This window comes from Strix aluco, chromosome 18 (genome assembly GCF_031877795.1).
Source record: "Strix aluco isolate bStrAlu1 chromosome 18, bStrAlu1.hap1, whole genome shotgun sequence".
Classification (NCBI taxonomy): domain Eukaryota; kingdom Metazoa; phylum Chordata; class Aves; order Strigiformes; family Strigidae; genus Strix; species Strix aluco.
The window spans coordinates 500,509-522,141 of NC_133948.1; the positions used below are offsets into that span (position 1 = coordinate 500,509).

The following is a 21,633-nucleotide window of genomic DNA, read 5'->3' on the forward strand; positions in this document are numbered from 1 at the left end:
AAAGCTTCACCTGGGAGTTTGCCTGCCTACACCTACTGTAAATAGGTAAGACAGGCCAGAAGGAAATCCTCATGCGGAACCCCAGGGGCCTGCTTCTCCTTCCCGGTGAGGATGCGCTGTGGTTGGGCACGGCTTGGCAGGTTTGGGTGTCTGAGGCCCGAAGTTGGCTCCAGTGAGTCACTGTAGGGCTTGGCAGGGCTTCCAGAGAGCACAGAACTAGCAGATACAGCATCCTGACTAGCCACTTCCAAAGAAGATGCAGGTCAGGCCCTGTGTCTGGTTTGGCAGTCCCATTATAACAGAAACTTCCAACTACAGTGATGCTCACTGCAGGTGAGGGACCCATCGAAGCCAGCAGCTGTGAGCTGGCCTCACCCCGCACCGCTCCCCGCCAGCGACCGACCAGAGACTTTTCCACCCTCGTGACAAATCACCAGTGTAGCCGGTATCATTGCTGTGAAGTAGAGCCCATGTTCCCATGCCCGACAGTTCATGCTTTTCTCCTTTTTCTCACTGAAGAGATTCTTTTTTATTAGAACTCACCCTAAATTTAATTCTTGGAAACATACAAAACGCAAATGATCCTCATTTTATTTCTGTTTCTGTAATGCACATGCAGCCATCATGAGGGAAAAAAATACTAAACTCTAGGGGTTTTACATACAAATAAAAATTCTGCTAGGCACATGTCACTGTGGCTCAGATGCTCTGATTGTGTTGTTGACAGCTAAAGCTCCTGGAGCAGTAAGTAAAATTGAATATGTATTAAAAAACAGACAAACAAACAGAAAAGCCCCAAAAAACATTTCTGGAAAGCAACAACTGCCCTGGTGGGAAGCTGCTGCTTGTCAGCTGCAGAAGGAGGCCCAGCGGGCTGGAGGCTGGTGAACTCGCTGCAGAGCTACGAGCTGGTTCGCCCCGGGCAGGGAGTGCCGGGGGGCTCCCTCGGGCTGCTGGGGCTGGGGACAGTGTGCCAGGATGGAGCAGGAGTGGGGCTGCCCTGCACCTCCGTCTGCAGGTGGGCAGGGCGAGCTCGGAGCCGTAAAGAGGACAGGAGAAACTGCAAGAAGTCAGCAACTATTTTTAACTCCTTTAAAATGAAAATTTTCTTATCCTTGAGCAGTTTTGTTCCCACTTCAAATGGCAAGAAGCCTTTAAAAGCACCTCGCTGTCTCTCTTCAACTCTCTACTGTTTGACATTCTCCCTCACAGCTGGCCTGGTTTCTGGTATTTCTGACTTGCTCCAGACTCCCTGTGGAGGAGACCGCTGGACTGATTTTTCTATTTCTTTAGTAATGTTGATTCATCTTTGCTGCTGCCTGAATACTAAAGCCTGAGACTGACTGCAAATTCCTGTTATTCTTTGATTGCTGGTGAGATGGGGTCAGTGTATCTCAAATTAATCATCAGCGGTCAGTGCATCGCAGGGCAGTCTGCAAGTCTGCGCCAGACAGACCCTGAGCAAGTGGAGAGGAAGAATTGTGTGTCAGGACCAGAGTGCGTTTGTCTGAGCTCTACTTATAAAACTTCCCACAAGCAGTAATATTCACCCTCAAAATGCACGACACCCTTTTCTGTTGCACTGTCTGATTATCCAACATGTCTGCGCTTCAGGATTTTCTGACGTTACTTCTGTGCCCCTCTTGTTTCAAAAGCCTGCGCTTCCATTAGACATTCACAGTAGCAGTTCACTGTTGGCAGGGAAAGAAGATTCTTCCCTCCCCTGTTAAATGGGGACTCAACTGAAATAAGCCTGCTCTAAAGCAGGGGCGTTCTCAGCTGAAATAGGCGTGCTCTAAGCGGGGATGTTAAAGGGAGTGATGTTTGATAAAGAACAGAAAAGAGGTAGAACGTGGATGTTATTTGTTCCAAGAAGAAAGTATCTAGCTAGCACTTCAGAGGCTTTGGTGGTTATTATCTATGAAATGTAAGCCATGTGTTTGAAAAATATACTTCCTTTACTGCTGTTCTGTTGAAGCCCCGAAATCAGGAAGAGGTGATGTTTGGAGGCATTGGGAGCGAGTTCAGAAATCCACAGGCAGTTTTGTCTGCATTTGCTGAGCAGCCTGAGTAGCTGTTATTCTCCTGTCAAAACAGATGTTTGCTGCATCTGATGGCAATTAAAATGGCTTAAAATGAAAATTCTCGAATTGAGAATCCAGAGACAAGGATCTAGTCCTGCATCCTAGATCCTTGTCTCCGTCCTGCAGTGAACACTGCAGAGTTAGCTTGCCTGTGGGAACATCGAGCAGTCCAGACAGAAATAAAACTACACTAGTTGAGCTGGTTGTCTCCAAAACTATGTCAAGTTGAGGACTTGGTCTCATCCAAGCTAAAAATTTGATCTTCAAATGAATGGTTTATTACTAGGCCAAGTTATGGCTGCTTAAAGGTGTAGAATTGCTTAGAAATTTACTGCCGTTTTGCATGAGAGTCCTTTAGACTCTCTTTTTTTGTGCTGCAAGTGTTTAAGCTGGAGCAAATTTCAGTGCTTTGAAGTTACTCTTTCCTGGGGTGATAACTAGTTATTTTTACGATATACTAGATGAATAAGTGTGAAATTCCCACAGTTATGTGGGACCAGGAGCAGCTGCCACTTTTTGTGCCCAGCTGCGTGGTATTAATCTCTCTGCCTCACCTCTCCATCCGTAAGATACTTTCTGTTCAGACCTGTTTGTGCCTCTGGGTTGATCACAGTGTCAAGTGTCTTGAAGTGCAGGTCACAGGCACAATCTGTCTGTAGATTGTTTGCTCTCATATAGGTAAATTCTATTTTGAAATTCAGTATCAGAAAGAATAATCTCTTTCAGAGGATAAGGTGATAATAATATTGACAAGACGTAGGTGGTTGAGGTTAGCAAAGATTTTACGCTGGAGTGGGAGGAGTTGCTGAGGCCGGGTGTGACAGCGAGGTCTGTACAGTGTGTCCGTGGGCTCAAGGCTCCTTCATCTCCGCAGGGTTGTTTGTGCACGGGTGAGCAACAGTCCCGATGTGTCAGTGTGCATTCGCCCGTCACCGCCTTGTGCTGACACAGGGTGTAATTCTGATGTGGGTATTTCCCAGCCTGGCCTGGGGTCAGCCTAGAGCCTGGGCCTTGCAGAGGGCAGGCTGGGGCACTGATGGGGTGAAAGAGCCGAACTGATTCTCTCTCTTTGCTTTTCAGGGTTTGATGCATTCCAGCGGGCCTGTCGGCCGCCACCGCCAGCTGATCCTGGTCCTGGAGGGAGAACTGTACCTCATCCCTTTCGCTCTCCTGAAGGGCAGTTCCTCCAACGAGTACCTCTACGAGCGCTTCAGCCTCATTGCGGTGCCGTCCATCCAGTCGCTGAATCCCAGCTCCAAGGTCTGGCCCTGCCTCGTGAGCTCTCTCTGACAGCCCCTCCGCGGTGGCGGGGGGGGTCCTGTGCATGCCAGAGGGCAGCAGCTCTGTCCTGCCACACCAGACACAGGAACAGAAACCACCAAGGTGCCCGCTGCCGAGGCACCCCCGTCCCCATGAGCATGTTGAGCACCGCAGCTGCGGGGTCGATGCCGGTGTCGTTCCTGCAGCACAGAATCGCAGCCCCGGGCATGCCGGAAGGACGAGGGGTTGGGTCATTGGGTTACCCTTGTCTGAAGGGTGGCATGTCCTGGGGTGTGCGACTACACGGCAGGCTGCAGAAATGTAGGTGTTTGTGGTCTGTACTGCGCTTCCGTGGCAAGCTCACTTCCTATCATGTCTCTGGTACATTTACCCACATTTTAGCTTTCTGTGGGGAGAAGGCCACTGATGTCTCCTGACACTGAAGCTGTAAGGGAAGCGAATACCACAGGCAGACCCTGAGCAGCATCTTCATGCTGATGTTTGGCAGCAGCATTTCTAAGGCCCAGCTCTCCAGGGAGAATGCCCTAAGTCACGTTCTGCTGCACTGGGTTAAACACAGCAAAAGGGTCTGAACCTCGTCAGCGTTACTGCCATGGGAATTAGACTTTTCTGTCCAGCATTAGGTCCAGTCATCAGCAGCATGTGGCACCATGCTGTTGGCAGTGGTGATACTGCTCCTTGAAGTACAGGTGAGAGAAACCAGTTAGTGAGTGGTTACAAGTCTTCCCGTAAGGTGGGAGGCTGGGATCTTCTTCATGCTTTTAGCTCTGCTACAGCCTTCAAAGGGAGCTGGGCTAAGTCTGTTGCTTTCTGTCTTACCTACCTGTTCACCCAAGATGTGGGGATAGAAATTCTGGCTAGACTAAAGTGGAAGATGTTCTTTGGAATAATTAAATGGAAGAAACTAAAGAAATGCAAAGGTTTTTTGTAATTATAACAGACTTCTGTTTAGAGCCAAAGAGACAGGCTGTTTTATTACCAGCACCATAACAAACAGATCTTTGAACGCCATTTTCTCTTTCTCTCTGCAGTCCCATGTGAGGAAGAATACTCCTGCTTACTCCAGCTCTACCTCAATGGCAGCTGTCATAGGGAATCCCAAGCTCCCTTCAGCAGTTATGGACAGGTGGCTGTGGGGACCTATGCCCTCTGCAGAAGAGGAAGCCTATATGGTATCTGAGTTACTTGGCTGCCAGCCCTTAGTTGGCACTGCAGCAACAAAGGAGAGGGTCATGAGTGCCCTCACTCAGGCAGAATGTGTCCACTTTGCAACCCATGTCTCTTGGAAACTGGCTGCTTTGGTCCTGACACCCAACACTGACAGCAATCCAGGCAGCAGCAAGAGCTCTTTTGGGAACCCCTACACAATCCCAGAATCCCTTCGGATGCAGGATGATGCCAGTGATGTGGAGAGCATCTCCGACTGCCCGCCTCTTCAGGAGTTCCTGCTTACAGCAGCTGATGTCCTGGATCTGCGGCTGCCGGTCAAATTAGTGGTTCTTGGCTCTTACCAAGAGTCCAACAGCAAGGTCACCGCTGATGGAGTCATTGGCTTGACAAGAGCGTTCCTGGCTGCTGGGGCTCAGTGTGTCCTCGTGTCGCTCTGGCCTGTTCCTGTGGCTGCTTCCAAAATGTTTGTGCATGCCTTCTATTCCTCCCTCTTAAACGGGATGAAAGCCAGTGCAGCCCTTGGAGAAGCGATGAAAACTGTGCAGAGCAGCAAGCAGTTCTCCCATCCATCCAACTGGGCAGGTAGGAGGAATCTGCTTTTGGACAAATAAGACAGGTTTTCTATGAAGCACTCTTACACCAGATGGTTTGAGTTGAGCGAGGAGCAGTGCTGGGGGGTGGTGGGCAGCAGCAAGTGCCCTGTGCTCTCCCAGAATTCAGTCCCCGTGTTTCAGACCCTGATTCACCTGAGTGTGGCTGAATGTCAGTGTCATGGAAAACATCAGTATTCCACTGTGTGTGGTAAGAGGGTTGTGGATTTGGTATAATTTAAAGGAATTGTGAGGTGAAGTGTGTTCCATTGCTGGTTTCATGCCTGGAAAGAAATAATGTGCAGTACAGTAACTCATCCCCTGTGTCATGTTTCCCTGTGTACTTGGGATGGAGTTAGCTGGAGCAAATTTACAGAACCTTCTCACTGAGAATTTAGTGAAACTCTAACAAGGAGGCAAGAGTGTTACTTCTGGAAGTTGCAGCAGCAACCAGTAGCTGATTTCTGTGACATAAACCTTGCAGGGCTTACGCCTTTGGTCCTGCTAGGAGAAACGTTTCCCTTGCCTCCACTGGAGATTTCTCAGCAGCGTAAGCTCCGTGGTGGAGGGCTGGTGCTTGCTTCCTCTCAATTAGATGAGTGAGTTGAGATTCAGACAAAGTGTTGGAGTTCAACAGTGTTGTTACAGGGATATGTACAAATAACTTGCATTTTTTTTCCCAGCACAAGTCCTTGTTTTTGAAAGCCACAGACATTCCCCAGATGTGTTTTTTTGCACAGGCAGCAATACCATGTTTTTTAGATCAGGAAGCTGTTGTGAGTATGGCTTTGGTGTAAACTCTGTGTAGCTGGAGGAGCGGGAAACTCACTAGAACTTCTTAAAGTGAGCTCTGGGAGTTAGGCTGACAGGGTGATTTCAGGCATGTTGAGTCCAGTGTTAAGATGTGATTCAGACAACACCAGATGGGAGCTGAGTTTAGGTTACAGTCCACAGTTCAGTTTGTATTTTATTTTCCTTCTAAGATTTTTCTGCCTCAAAAGGAAAGAGCATTTAAAAAAAAAAAAAACAACTGACCACTTCCTAGACAAAACAGATGAGCATGGACATGGTGCTTGGCATCACCACCAAGGAGAGGCTTCCAGCGACTCAGGCTGGCTTAGTAGCACCCCTTCCATGGTGTGTGAGCAAGTTACACACAGGCCCTGACTTTCACCTTTGACTTGACGGTGAGTCTCAGATGGAGCATCAGGGCGAGGACGGGCAGCCGCACGCCTCGCTGCAGCGGATGGGCAGGGGCAGGCAGGGCTCCCTGCGCTGGCATGTGGAGAATCTAACGTTTGGATGGGGCATGAGCCAAGGCTGGTTTCTCAGTTCTCTGTTTCTGCGAGCACTGTTGAGCAGCTATTGATTTCCGCTGCTGTAAAGGAGACATGGAGCATGCTAGGACAAGTTTAGCTGCAATACAGTGTTTTTCCACTTGCTTGAACAGGAAAACACTATTGATTTAATAGAAGAGAACAGTAAGAAGCATCTAGAATCTTTCTGGAAGCTTGGTCTGAGGGACCGGGCAGGGAGCAGGCAGCTGCTCTGGGAAAAGAACATCACCCTGCAGGGCACAGTAAACCATCACTCCGAGGGGGCAGAGGATATCTGCTTCTGTTTTGAACATTTTCTACAACAAAAGGAGATTGAGTCTCTTACTCTGAATCCTGCAGGCTTCATGCTTATTGGGAGCGATATGAAGCTGAACAGCCCTTCTTCGCTGGTAGGACAGGCCCTGACTGAGATTCTGCAGCACCCTGAAAGGGCACGAGATGCTCTGCGTGTCCTGCTACATCTGGTAAGAGAAGGGAAGTTCTGCCTCACCCCGCGGGCACGGGGGAGGCACTGCAGCCCCTGGGCTTGTGGGATCACCTTACCTTGGGGTAGCAGCTGGAAATGGTGAGTGGGAAGAGAAACGTCCCAATGTGTAGCCACTCCCACTTGAATATCTACCCCCAGCCGTTCTCCCTTACCATGAGGTGGTCTCTTGTGAAAACTCTGGGTCAGTGTGAAAAGACCAGGACACCTGATCAAGTGTCTAGAGCAAAAAGAGGCAAAGTAAGCAAAGTCATACATTGTATTGTGACAAAATCCTCCCCAGACCCACCCAGTTTGCATTAGCTGTTGAATTGGGTCTGTGCTTTAAAAATGAGATAATCATTGGGGTTAATTGTTTCTACAAGAAAATAGCTATAAACGTTGCAGTCATGGAGATGCAGAGCACAGTGACTGCTGACTCTTTGCATACTTGGAAGATAAGAGGCACTTTTGTCCCCAGATGTGCCAGTAGCCTGTTGTGGGGAGCAGCCGGACTGAGGCCAAACCGCCAGATGGCCTGAATAATCTCTCATAACTTTTAATAGTTTTCTTTCCAGTATGTCTTCTGTGGTCCCACAGGAATGTGGAGTATTCATTGGATGATGGAAACCCGTGAATATTGCCAGTCATCCCAGTTGCTGGGTTTTGTGGACACACATCTCTCTTTACTCTTTACCGTATAGCTGCAGACTCCCGCCTGGTAATAAGAGACTGGAACCTGAATGTGAGCTGTCTTTTGGGGAGAAATGCAGCTGCTAGGCCTGTAGGAAACTATCACAATCAAACTGGTACTTAGTTTCCTGTGGCGTTACTTTCCCCAGCATCCCAGAGAATATTGACGCTCATCACAGTGATTTTACAGCTGTGAGTGCTGAGTGGCTGAAGCCTGTTTTCAAGGGCATTAACATCCTTCTGTGTAAGACGGGCCAGGTTCAGCATCGGCTTTGCCGTCTCTCAGCCTGCTGCTCCTGCCTCTTCACTGTGTAAAAAGAGGCGGTTAGTAAAAATCTCTTACAAAATAAGCTAATACTGTCTTTTCCCCAAAGGTGGAGAAATCATTGCAGCGAATCCAGAACGGGCAGCACAACTCCATGTACACCTCCCAGCAAAGCGTGGAGAATAAAGTGGGCGGCATTCCCGGCTGGCAGGCGCTGCTGACCGCGGTGGGGTTCCGGCTGGACCCCCCGGCCAGCGGCCTCCCAGCAGCAGTCTTCTTCCCAACCGCCGACCCCGGGGACCGGCTGCAGCAGTGCAGCACCACCATACAGTCCCTCCTCGGTAAGAGGCGGCCGTGGGCTCCATCCGGGCAGACCTCAACCTCTCCCTGCCTTTCCTTGATGCAGGCCTGTGGAACAGTCATGTTTTACATCAACGGAAGAAAAGTATTTAACAGGATAGTTCTAGAAGTAAATGTTTACTGAAAATTTTGTCATAGCTGGGAGTCATTTACCACTGGGTCCGGTATCTGAGAAACGTGATGTGACTATTCCTTTCTCCCAGCTCTCAGTCAGAAAATGTACAATCAGATGTAAAGTGGAAAAACCTTTTGCTTTCTGGAAATTGCTCCTGCTTCCAGAACTCACTGCTGCTTCAGTGGTGTGGGGTGAGGTTTTAGGAATTAGCTGAGTTTGTGTTCTGTTCAGGTTGTTGCATTTTTAGCATTCAAGAAACAGCTACTGAACAGTCCCTGTTTCTGCTGATGTTTTTCAGGTTTGCCTAACCCTGCACTTCAGGCACTTTGTAAACTTATCACAGCTTCAGAAACGGGAGAACAGCTTATCAACAGGGTGAGTTGGGAGGTTTTCCTCCAGTACCAGTTTCCAAGTCGTTCTTCCCAGGTCAGTAAATTCAGAAATACACAGAATGGTTTATGCCCTGGTTTATCAGCCCAGAGCTTGCCAGGAGACTTCAGGGTTGAAATTCTGAACTTGCCTGTTTGTGTGAATGAAAAGCATGTGTCCAGAAGAGAAGAATGCAGGTATGTTACTGGCCTGCATGGCCTTGGGTCTCCCTGTTCAGTGACAGAAGTGAAAACACGATCCCTGCTGCAGTGAGGGGGCAGCACAATGTGGTAAATGAGTGGCAGAACCACTAATTGCTATTTGGCCATCCTGTCTAGGTCTTTGTCCACTGTAATTACCAAAGTCCCAAGGTATAATTGACTTTGGACAATGCAAGGTCTGTTGAAAGTTTACTGAGCCTCTGCTTCTCCTGGGGTGTGCTCGTAGCTCTGCCGGAGGGTTCATGGCCTTTGGGAGAAAGGCTGTGGACTCCTCCCTGCTCCCCCCACTCCCCTTCACATTCCTCCCTCTCCCAGTCTCTCAAGCATGCCTGGCCTAACCAAACCTTTCTCTGTGCCACCAGCCTGGCTGGCTTTCCATTACATGTTTCTTGCTGTCCTGATCGCTCCTCCAGTGAGGTTTATCTTGGTCATTTGCCTGCTTTGGTAAATGAGCACGCTGCACAGTGAACGGGCACACAGCTCGCTTTCTTTTCCCCTTTCCCCCTGCAAAAGTGCTCCAGGGAAGCACCGTGGTGGGTAGCTGGGATTTCCTATGTGTAGCTTCAGAGGGCTCCCCTTCATTCTGTCACGCTTGAGTCTCTGCAGAAAATACAGAACAAGAGCCCCAGCTTTGCTGTTGCCCACTGAGCAGCCTCCTGAGTCAGTCCGTTAGACTAAGCCCGCTTCAGGGAAGGGGCTCCGTGTTACCATCCGCAGTAGCACATGAGATATTTCTAGTGGCTCGTCCTTTAGGGCATGTTGCTGCCTTGCCTTGGCTCTTTTGTCAGTGCCTGAGACTTCCGTGGTTGAAGAGCAGGATTATTTTTTCCTCATTGCCACCAGAGGGAGGCGCGGAGTCGAAGGGATGTGATGAGCAGAAGACAACGTTCCCATAGATCAGAGCAGGTTACAGTGTCCGTGATATTACTTCACAATTGTCTTCTTGCCTCAGATAATTAAATCACCCAAGGAAAAACATTCAGATGGCTGCACACAGCTAGCAAAAGATGCACTCGCCATTTCCTCAGCTGCCCCACGCAATAAATACTGGCAGAGGTATTGCATTGTTTTTGCAAATGTTCTTCTATAGCCAAACCCTGGGCAGAATTTCCTTTTGCACAAGAGTCTGTCCAGCTACGAGTTAGGGTTTTTCAGGTCCCTTGCTCTGCAGTTGCTTGCGCTTCTCCCCTCGTTCCTCTCGGCAGTCCCGTTGCTGAGCAGCTCGGGCTCTGCCTGTCGCAGACTTTGTTCCAGACTGAAGCAGCCTGACTGGCAGTTCAGGCTGTGGGTGCTGCCCACCGCCCTTCCCAGGGGGGTGACGAGCTCCGGGGGGGGGGGGGGGGGGGGCAGGTGCCCTTGGCAGGAGTGGAGCAGCAAGGCTGGAAGCCTCATCTTTTGCTCTGGATAGAAAATGCTTATTTTTAGTGCAAAACAAGGCAGGAACCACAAAAGAGAACTTCAGTACTCCCACATGTGCAAGGAGAAGTTAGGAACTGCTGACTGCATTAAGTGCCCATAATGTATCCCAGAGAAAACAAGAGAAGGGCTTGTTTTATGTTCAGCCTTCTGCCAGAATGTGGGTTGGCCTGAGTATCTGCCTGCTAAGTGTCTGATTGTAATGAGCTGGGCACTCCCAGATTCCAGCTGCCTGTTCCCACGCTGTTGGGCTCCTGATTCACAGCTCAGGCCGTTTCCATTGCTCCCTTCTTTCTCTGGACAGAGCATCTTGCACTCAGGATGCTGGTTTGCATGTGGATGTGTCACTGCAGGGTTCCCGATCACAGGCGTTTTGTAGCACAGAATAACCTGTGTTCTTTCTTTCTTTTCTCCTCTCTTCTCCTTTCTTGTTATCTGCTGCCCGAAGGCTGTTAAAAATATGGTGGGAATGGTGAGTATTACATGCACTGGGAATGACACTGCTGTGCAGGATCAAATGCCTCGGTCACTGCAGACCCATTTCCCTGTGCCACATAGTGTCTTCAGCCCCGCTTTCAGGCCTGGAATTTGCTCCATGGTGCCACTGTGGAAAAGGCTCTGTAAGCTTTTGTGGGCTGTAAGAGATGGGTGGTCCTGAGGTCAGCCGGGCCCTGATTAATGACTTTCCATCCTTCCTGCCCTGGCTGTGTTTTTGAATTACATGGGATCCTGGCACCTTAATCTGTGTCAGATCTTCATAAACACATTTTTTTCTCTACTTTGCTACTCCTGTCCCTTGGGCACAGTTAAGAAACTTCTTTCCTGGAGGCCATGGAGAGGTATTAGGAAAGTCTTCCATGGTTTCATATGACTTGTTCTGCCTAGTTAAGTGCTGAGAATGAGTTTCCTGGGATTTGCGTAAGGAGCATGGCTCAGTCATGGAATGGGCTTTACTATGTTGCTGTGAGCAGCCCCAAAGTAGCTTTTTCCTTTTCTTTCACTTCACAGATTTTCCTGCTGTGCTTCCTTCTTGTTCCATTTCCACTGGCCACACCACCCAGCCTCACCTCAGTTCTGTCCCTGCCTTTGCTGCTGTTCAAGTTTGTCTGTTGTTGCTGTCCCTCTGCCCAGACCTCTTCATCTCACTGTTCTGTTCAGGAGCAGCAGCTGAAATTTGGGTGTACCGGGAAGGGGATGTTTGCAGTGCACTTCCTTAGCTGCGGCTGTCGGACAAGCAGTGGTGTGATCTGTAAGGAAAGGCTAATGTTTTTATTGTTGTCTTCAGCTGCATCAAGTCCTGGTTCAACTTCAGGCCGGCGAGAAGGAGCAAGATTTCTCCTCTGCACCAATCCAGGTTTCCATCAGTGTCCAGCTCTGGAGGCTACCTGGCTGTCATGAGTTTCTGGCAGCTCTAGGTAGGAAAACACTTCTTTCCATTCTCTTTCTAACGCTATTGCTGGCGTCCTGTGCGGTGGCCTGAAGGAGTGACGGGACACACAGCTTTAGGTTTGCTTGTCTGGGCAGTGTTTGGCCCTCGTGTCTCTGGACGGGATCCCTGACTGCCCAGTCCGTCCCCGCCCGTTCGCACCCACATTGCTCCTTTGCTCACTCGTTGGCCAGTGGGAAGGTGCATTTTTCTCTCGTGCACCAAAACATCTCCTGAGTCAGCAGAACACAGATTTCAGGGTTGACAGCAGCTTGGTACTGTCAGGTTGGTTTAACCCCAGTTTTTATTTCAGAATCCTGTTCCCCTCTTGTTCAAAATACATACTTTAGAGTTTGCTTCTGGCCTCCTGCCTGAAGTGAACCAATCATTGCTTTGGCAGGGAAACCTGTGCACGGGGAAGGGTAGGACATACCAGGGTGATAGTATGTACCAGGGTCTGCATCCTGCAGAAAAGACAGAGGAGAACTAAATATCAAAGTGGATTTTATTCTGGCTTGGACCTTGCTTACAGTTAGTAAAAAGGCATTGCAGGGAAGAGGCTGTGCTGCAAAAAGAAGCATCCGAGAAGACTGCTTGAGGAGCTCGTAAAAGCCAGGCATCGTTTCACACACAGTCGTGCCTCCTGCAGCCCAGCCCTCCTCTGCTAAATTCCAATGTCTGTGCTCTTTGTCAGACCCGTTTCTGTGAGAAAACTTGGGATTAATGATGAATGGTTGGGGCATGTGGGACACTGTTCCCTGAGATGTGTTTCGTATATTGTTCCCCAACAATTCCAAATAATTTGCAACTAAAAAGTACTGACTGTCAGTTTGCACAGGAGTGATTTGTTTCTGTGTATGTGTTCACAGTCCAGCACCATGAAGCTCCCAACACCTGCTGGAGAAGATGTGCTAAATAGTGCTGGGACACTGCGGGATCTCATATCTCTTTGTTCTAAATGTTGTGTTATAAATGAGATCACACTTGCTTAAGACATTGGATCGTTCTGTGAGGTGTAATTCTCTGCTCTGTATTTCACTACAGGTTTTGACCTTTGTGAAGTCGGCCAAGAGGAGGTGATACTGAAAACTGGGAAACAAGCTAATAGGAGGACCATGCACTTTGCTCTACAATCCTTGCTGGCACTTTTTGGTAAAGCTGCTTAGAGTAGTTTTTGATCCCATATCTCATGATTTGATCAGAACGGCTTGTATTGAGATCTCACACTCTTACCTTTTGCAAAGATCGTCCATATATAGAATCACAAAATAATAGACTGGTTTGGGTTGGAAGGGCCCTTAAAGCCCATCTAGTTCCCACCCCCCTGCCCCAGGCAGGGCCACCTTCCACTAGCCCAGGTTGCCCAAAGCCCCGGCCAACCTGGCCTTGAACCCTGCCAGGGAGGGGGCAGCCACAGCTTCTCTGGGCAACCTGTGCCAGGGCCTCACCACCTTCACGGGGAAGAATTTCTTCCTTAGATCTCATCTAAATCTCCCCTCTCTCAGTTTAAAACCGATAGCCCTCGTTATATCCCTACCCCCCTGATCAAGAGTCCCTCCCCCCTTTCCTGTAGCCCCTTTCAGTCCTGGAAGGCCACTCTAAGGTCTCCCCGGAGCCTTCTCCAGCTGAACCCCCCAACTCTCTCAGCCTGTCCTCACAGGGGGGTGCTCCAGCCCCCCGAGCATCTTCGTGGCCTCCTCTGGCCCTGCTCGAGCAGGTCCGTGTCCTTCTGCTGTTGGTGCCCCCAGAGCTGGACCCAGCACTGCAGGGGGGTCTCACCAGAGCGGAGCAGAGGGGGAGAATCCCCCCCTCGCCCTGCTGCCCACACTGCTCTGGGTGCAGCCCAGCACACGGGTGGCTTTCTGGGCTGCCAGCGCCCGTTGCTGGCTCACAGGCAGTTTTCCACCCACCAACCCCCCCCAAGTCCTTCTCCTCGGGGCTGCTCTCCAGCCACTCCTCGCCCAGCCTGGATTTGTGCTGGGGATTGCCCCGACCCATGGGCAGGACCTTGCCCTTGGCCTTGTTGAGCTCCATGAGGTTTGCACGTCCCCCCTCTCCAGCCTGTCCAGGCCCCTCTGGATGGCACATCCCTTCCTTCAGCATGTCCCCACACCACACAGCTCGGTGTCGTTGGGGAACTCGCTGAGGGTGCCTCGATCCCACTGTCCGTGTCCCCAACAAAGATGCTAAACAGCGCCGGTCCCAACCCCGACCCTGAGGACGCCGCTCGTCACTGCTCTGCACTTGGACATGGAGCTGCTGACCCCAACTCTCTGAGTGCGACCGTCCAGCCAATTCCTGATCCCCCGAGTGCTCCATCCGTCAGACCCACGGCTCTCCAATTAGAGACAAGGATGTTGCGTGGGGCAGTGTCAGATGCTGTGCACAAGTCAGGTGGATGACGTCAGCTGCTCTTCCCTTACCCACCAACGCTGTAACCCCGTTGTAGAAGGCCACCAAATTCGTCAGGCAGGATTTGCCCTTAGTGAAGCCGTGTTGGCCAACACCAATCCCCTCCTTATTTTCCATGTGCCCCAGCACAGCTTCCAGGAGGATCCACTCCGTGATCTTGCCGGGCACAGAGGTGAGACTGACTGGCCTGTACTTCCCTGGGTTTTCCTTTTTTCCCTTTTAAAAATGGGGGTTGTTTCCCCTTCTCCAGTTGGTGGGAACTTCACTGGACTGCCACGGCTTCTCAAATATGATGGACAGTGGCTGAGCCACTTCATCCGCCAGTTCCTTCGGGACCTGCAGATGCATCTCATCAGGTCCCGTGGACTTGTGCACCTTCAGGTTCCTGCGATGGTCTCAAACCTGATCTTCTCCTGCAGTGGGTGGCTCTTCATTCTCCCAGTCCCCCCCCTTTGTCTTCTGCCCCTTGGGCGGTGTGGCTGGAGCACTTGCCGGTGAAGACTGAGGCAAAAAGGTCATTGAGCACCTTCCTCATGTCCCAGGTAACCAGGTCTCTGTTTCCTTCCGGAGAGGGTTCACATTTTCCCCAGTCTTCCTTTTATCACCGACATACCTACAGAAGCTTTCCTTGTTGCCCTTGATGTTCCTGGCCAGATTTAATTCTATCAGGGCTTTGGCCTTCCTAACCCGATTCCTGGCTGCTCAGACAGTTTCTCTGTATTTCTTCCAGGCTGCCTGTCCTTGCTTCCACCCTCTGTAGGCTCCTTTTTGTGTTTGAGCTTGTCCAGGAGCTCCTTGTCCATCCCTGCAGCCTCCTGGCGTTCTTACCCAGCTTCCTCTTTGTGGGGATGTGTCGCTCCTGAGCTTGGAGGAGGTGATCCTTTACTATTAACCAGCTTTCTTAGGCCCCTCTTCCCTCCAGGGCTTTATCCCACGCTGCTCTGCCAGGCAGACCCCTGAAGAGCCCAAGGCTGCTCTCCTGAAGCCCAGGGCAGTGAGCTTGCCGCGCACCCTCCTCGCTGCCCTCAGGATCTTGAACTCTCCCATTTCATGGTCACTGTAGCCAGGGCTGCCCTTGAGCCTCACACTGCCCCTTCTTGTTGGCGAGAACACGGTCCAGCAGAGCCCCTCTCCTCATTGGCTCTGTCACTTGGAGAAGGCACATCAAGGCACTCCAGGAAGCTCCTGGGTTGCTTGTGCCCTGCCATTGTCACACACGTGTCACACAGACCATGCATCGTACAGCAGGTGCAGCAAATGTTATTTTTACAGGGGAAACAAACACTGAGACTTGGCTGAGGCCAAAGCTGGGAATAGAGTCCAGCAGCTGGAGGATGTATAACTCTTGGTTTTGAGATACAAAATGATAATGAATTGATGTTTTGCCTAGGATACCTGGACTGAGGCTGCCTGTGCATTTCCTGGGCTGTGCACATTTATTTTCTCACCTAAGAATGGTTGGGGTTTTTAAAGTAGCCTAGAGTCTGAGTGCATGTTTTGTAGCATTTCCTCTTAATTCTGATAGAACATTACCTGGTTTTGTTTGATTTTACTGTATATCTAGAGACATGTTTGTACATTATTTTTTTTTCTTTTTCAGATTCTACAGAGCTGCCTAAGCGCCTTAGCCTGGACAGTTCCTCATCACTAGAGTCCCTGGCTTCTGCTCAGTCTATTTCTAACCCTGTACCCCAGTACCAAAACCCTCCATTCTCTCCTACCTGTCCAGACAGCATTGCATCAGATGCCATTTCTGTGTACAGCCTGAGCTCCATTGCTTCCTCCATGAGTTTTGTTTCCAAGCAAGAGAGCGTGCCAGATGGTCTGGGTCACAGAGGACGCCAGGACTATGAAAGGCCCAAGAACATCTACCCGCAGAGGTCTGCAGCACAGAGCCAGTTGTCACCACAAGCCAGCACTGTAGCCAGCAAAGATGAGGAAGAGTATGAAGGTTTTTCTATAATCAGCAACGAGCCTTTGGCCAGTTACCAAGAAAACATAAAACCAAGATTTTCCCCTGATCACAAACAGCCCAAAACTGGTCAGACTGGAAGCATTAAAGAGTCTGTCAACTCCAAAGGGAGCATAAGTACCCCAAATTCTCCTGTTAAAATGACTCTTATTCCCAGTCCAAATTCACCTTTCCAAAAAGTTGGGAAACTTGCAAGTTCTGATACTGGGGAATCTGACCAGTCTAGCACTGAGACTGACAGCACTGTCAAATCCCAGGAGGACAGCAATCCAAAGCTTGACCCGCAAGAGTTGGCCCAGAAGATTCTGGAGGAAACTCAGAGTCACCTCATTGCTGTTGAACGTCTTCAGAGAAGCAGCAGCCAAATAAGCAAGAGCAACAATTCTGAGGATGGGGCCTCCACCCCCGCGGGTGTGTCTGCGTTCAGATCCTCAGAGACCAGCGCATTCAGCCGGCCAGTCAGCTCCAGTCAGAAGAACCAGTCTTCACCTCTTGCAATGAAACCAAAGCCTCCAACGAGGAGTTCATCCCTTCAGAAAGTGAGCTCTGGCTATAATAGCCCTACGACATCGGAGATGTCGAACAAAGAAGGCACAGGCCAATACAGCGGGCAGCCATCTCCAAGTTGTGAGTTGCATGGGTCCTTAACTGAGCAGCCTCACTTCAAACTCAAGTACCCCAGCTCTCCCTACAGTGCTCATATTTCTAAATCACCCAGAAATATCTCTCCAAGCTCAGGGCATCAGTCTCCTGGTGGCAGCACTCCATCTCCTGCTCTTTCCTATTCCTCAGCTGGTTCTGCTCGCTCAAGTCCAGCTGATGCCCCAGACATAGACAAATTAAAGATGGCTGCCATTGATGAAAAAGTGCAAGCAATTCACAACTTAAAGATGTTCTGGCAAAGCACTCCCCATCACTCCACTGGCCCAATAAAGATTCTCCGAGGAGCTCCTGGAACAATGACTTCTAAGAAAGATGTCCTCAGCTTGCTTAATCTATCTCCACGGCACAGCAAAGAAGAAAGCGCAGATAAGCTGGAACTCAAGGACCTGTCTATTGAGCAACGCCTTGCTTCTCCACAGAAGAACCCCCCAAATGGACACAGGCGCCCTGAAACTACAAACGCAGTGACATCAACTCATTCCCCTTCCAGTAGCACTCCAGGAACCACGCGCCCCTTGAGGCTGCCGTCTGGGAACGGTTATAAATTTTTGTCACCGGGAAGATTTTTTCCTTCCTCCAAATGTTGAAATGCCTCGAGTACCAGCTGATGACTTACAATCTTGTTACAGTATTTGCTTCTGCCCACTTGCCTTTATCAGTACAGAACCATTATCTAAGCAGCCGTGGTCACACCCACAGTTGGCAGTGCCCAGGACGGTGACAGACTGGCCCTGCCTGTCGCTGCGCAGGAACACGGCCCTCACAGACGGGTTTTAGTCCCTTACCAGGACCTTGCCCAGACTCCCCTGATAACAGGTTCTCTGTAGCGTTCAGTATTTGCAGCAACAGGTCCGATGAATCCAGTTGTCCATCAAATACTAGCTTTTAAGCCACCTACTTGTATTTCTTAATCTAACAGGCAGTTTTACAGCTGGCTTTTCATACAGAAATTAGACATATCAGGGATTGGAGAGGGAAGCGAGGGGAGGCAGAACTTTCATGTATACCACAAAGAAAGTATGCACAAGTTTCTGCCTGGAGAAGTACAAGCCATTTATTTGATTGCTTTCAAAGGCTGACAGAGGGGATAGGGTGACACACCTCCAGATATCTCTGCCAAGTTAGCCAAACACAAGAAATTGCTGGCAAGAAAACTCCATAGCAGCATGATACGGGCAGTTCTCTTCCATCGTTTAGAGGCTGGTGAAACAAAGACACAGGTGCCCCGTTCTAAAACCTGCATCTCGGGTAGCTCTTTCCTGGAAGGAGACCTTTCAGGGGATATTTTGCTGGTTGGTCAGCTCAGAAAGAATGTTTGGGGCATAACGAACACAGTGAGCCTCAGCGTGAGGTAGTGAGTGTGTGTCGGAGAGACAAGTTCTGGTTTTATTGAGTGCTCTGATCTTTCTGGCACACAGCGTTACGAAGGTGAAATTTTCATCTTGGCAAGTATTTGGGCAGCACAGATGTCTTCTGCTAAGTGCACAGAAAAGGGTTACAGACACTGAAGCTCAGAACATTATTTTACAGTAGGCAGGAATGTGACATCAGTGTATGATTTAGAAATCACCTGACCAAATAAATCCTTCACTGATCCTGCCGAATCATTCCACCCAGCTCATCACAGCCAGGTCTGCACACCTTCCCCTGCTGTGGAAGCAGGTTTCTTGTGGAGCCAGTGTCCCAGCCTGAGGAGCTGTCAGTGCAGGCAGAGCGGCTACGGGAGGCAGCAGGCAGAGTGGCTGGGTGCTGAGCGTGGTCGGAGGAGAAAAGAGGACCAAGAGCACCCCAGGGGTGATGTGTAGAGTAAGCTTTCCTAGGCTGGATGGTGTTTGGATGTTAGGCATCAAGTTGGAGATTATTTCTTTTAAGCAGCTGTTGAACACAGTGATGTAATCAGAATCAAAATGATAATTTACATGCACTGAAAACTGTGGGCATATGGTAGCATTAACTCGGCCACACTGCACACTGAGATCCAAGCAAAGTGTTTCCCAGGCCATGTGCTATGAAGTTGGAGCACTGGATCACCAAGGCTTTTGGTTTCTATCCTGCACTCCCAAAATTTGCTGAGTGACTGAAGGCTAATCACTTCACCTCTCCGTGCCTCGTCTTCCCTTTCTATCTAAATGGGGATAGTAATGCTTATCTACCTACCTCACAGAGGTGTTGTGAGGCTTAATTAATTAGGCCCTGAGTTTTAGCTGGATCTTAAGTCAACTTCCAGTCTTGCAGCTGACCACCTGAATAATGAGTGTGGTCAGCTCTGGAAGCTTGATGGGGCACATTGCTGATGCAGATAATTGTTGCACTTATCGTGTCTGGATGCTCTTCTTGAAAATACGGATCTGATAGTTTGTGATTTTCTTAGGGATCTTGGAGGAGAAGCAGGATAGCAAGACAGATGATTCTGATACCAGAATATAAAATTACTTAGGCTCAGCTTACTCATGGTGCGTATATCAGATGCTTGCTTTCAGTATATTCTAGAATCCACTGATTTTGGGAGAATGTTTTCCTTTTTGCCATCGCAAGAAATGAACACAAGCACTAAAGGCAAAGACTATAGGGCTGTGTTGTTACAGTCAGCTAACAAGGGATGGATGATCACAAATGTTTTGGTGCAGAAAGACAAAAAGAGTAGTTATTTGTCTACTCATATTATGCAATGTAGCAAAACAGTTGAGTAAATTGTTCGACTCATATGATGCAAGTTATTGTCTGTACATTACATCTTTCTGTGATGGTTTGGTGCTAGATATCATCTTCTCATCATTTGGCAGGAAAAATCAGAATAGTGGGCCAAAATGAGTCAGTACAGCGTCTGCCTGTGGTGTAGATGGTGATATTGCTGAACATGCAACTTGCTGTGGTCACAGGACTGCAGAGAGACTTCATGTGACCGACTCTGTTTCTAACCAGCATAACTGTTTTAAAACGACATCCCAGGAACATCCAGGATGGAAGTGGGCAGCTTTTTGTTTATAGCAACAGCAAATACTCCCTGTAGTGCTGCATAACATGCCAGAAATAAGCCTCTTTACTTGTAGTTTACTTCCATAACTAAAGGATCTTTTAATCTGTAGAAATTATATATTGCCATTTTGGTACAACCCATTTTCACGCTGCCAGTAGGTTTCATACTGGCTTAAAAGTTTTCAGAAAGAGCTAAATAGGGGTGGGAGGGTGGTTCTTCTGTTGTTGTTTTTTTAAGGGGGGGGGAGCATTAGAAACAGGGAAGGGTTCAGATGTAGAGGAAGTTCAGTATTTGGGAGATTGGTGTTGTATAAATATGGAAGGTGGGTGTCACTAGAACAAGTCCTTTGGGAAACATGTTTCCGTTGACTTGGCACAGGGCACTTCCGTTGGCTTAACGAGAGCCATGAAGATGCATGCTTACTCATGGCCGGGAGACACTTCACACACCTTGTGCCTCACTCCTCCACCCCTGAATGAGAAACAACCCCTTTGTGAGGAAAAAAGAGTTTTATCAGGTTTGCCCAATATGTGGAGAAATTCAGGAAATGAAAATAACATGTTCTCCGTTTGATATTAGAAATCCTTCTGTGGAGTTGAAATGCATTTGTCGTTGTTGTATTTGTGCATGGTACAAGTGACAACACTGCTTAATACAGTGAGCAATAAGAATTAGGTATTTTCCACTTTCACACTAAACCTGCCACATGCAACCATTCCCCAAGGCCGTAGAATGTATTTTAGTTTGGTTTTGCCCAGTACGTTTTACTGCGTGAAATTACAGATTTTTAATTGACTGTCTTTAGCTCCAACTAAATGGGAACAGTAAACAATCTCTCTGATCAAAATCCAGTTTAATTTGATTTTGTTGGTTAGCCTGTACTCTGGCCTGGTACTGATTTTCCTTTTTTTTTAATCGTACCTTACTTAAACAAGGAAAAAACATTGAAGGGGTGCTACACCCACGTGTATCACTCTAGGCCATATTTCCTTTCATTAGGTCAAACTCGTTCTGTGAACATCTCTTTCAAGTTGCAGAATAGATCCAGATGCACAGAAATATCTGTGAATCTGTTAAGAAACACTGGTAGTTTCAGGCTAGACGGTAATAATGGGTTTGAGCAGTTTCATGTTCATTGCATCGCCGTGCCATCCAGAAAGGCTGCAAAGTGTGTGGAAAACGTGGCCCCTCGGTTGCAGAACTCCTTCAAAAGAGCGTTGAAGATGGTAACTCAGAGAGGACTGTCAGCAAAGATTCTTCCAAGCAGCAGCCCTTTAGCACTTGCTCTCCTTGTATGCAGTGTTAGCCATGTTTGGCCTATATGGACTTTCTTTGTAAATTAAAACTCTGTTTCCAGACAGCATTAAACTTTTTATATTATGAAATTTACCATGTAAAAAGATTTTCATATTTTTATTGAAATTGCTAAGGCATTTGGCCTTCTTTCTTTGTGATTTCAGTGTCTATTAAAGCATGAGTTCTCTCAGTACTGCAGTCTCTTGGTCTGGGATGATGTTGGGCAAGAACTGGTTAGCACGCAGCTGCCTGTGCTGCCGCTCTGGCCGGCTCCACGTTCTCTGGCGGGGTGTGACTGGCGGCAGCTGTCCTGGGCTTCCCCTGTGGAAGTGAGGGCTCCTTAAGATCTGCTGCCCCTTTTCCTGGCAGAATGTAGCATTCCTGTTACAGATGATGTCTGGAAGTCGCTTTTCCTCTTCCTAGCAGGTGGTGGGAGCGTCAGTATTTGCTCGCTGTCTGTCTTGCTGTAGTCGGCAGCAAAAGGACACACAGGGTTGGAGGGAGCTCCAGGGATCACCCAGTC

The 21,633-nt window shown here is 49.0% G+C and overlaps 1 protein-coding gene across 3 annotated transcripts in view; it reads left to right on the top strand.

Annotated features, from left to right (window-relative positions):
- TTC28 (tetratricopeptide repeat domain 28) overlaps positions 1 to 21,303 on the top strand; it is a 188,900-nt gene extending 167,597 nt beyond the window's left edge. For 2 of the 3 annotated variants that reach the window (XM_074844737.1, XM_074844739.1), the window contains 9 exons: positions 3,165 to 3,344; positions 4,397 to 5,117; positions 6,802 to 6,926; positions 7,993 to 8,224; positions 8,657 to 8,733; positions 10,813 to 10,836; positions 11,650 to 11,779; positions 12,835 to 12,942; positions 15,803 to 21,303. In XM_074844737.1, coding sequence (XP_074700838.1) covers positions 3,165 to 3,344; positions 4,397 to 5,117; positions 6,802 to 6,926; positions 7,993 to 8,224; positions 8,657 to 8,733; positions 10,813 to 10,836; positions 11,650 to 11,779; positions 12,835 to 12,942; positions 15,803 to 17,424 — 3,219 coding nt within the window. In that variant the 3' untranslated portion in view covers positions 17,425 to 21,303. The remainder of the gene's footprint in view (positions 1 to 3,164; positions 3,345 to 4,396; positions 5,118 to 6,801; positions 6,927 to 7,992; positions 8,225 to 8,656; positions 8,734 to 10,812; positions 10,837 to 11,649; positions 11,780 to 12,834; positions 12,943 to 15,802) is intronic. The other variant, XM_074844738.1, reaches the window with a different exon arrangement.
- The last annotated feature ends 330 nt before the right edge of the window (positions 21,304 to 21,633 follow it).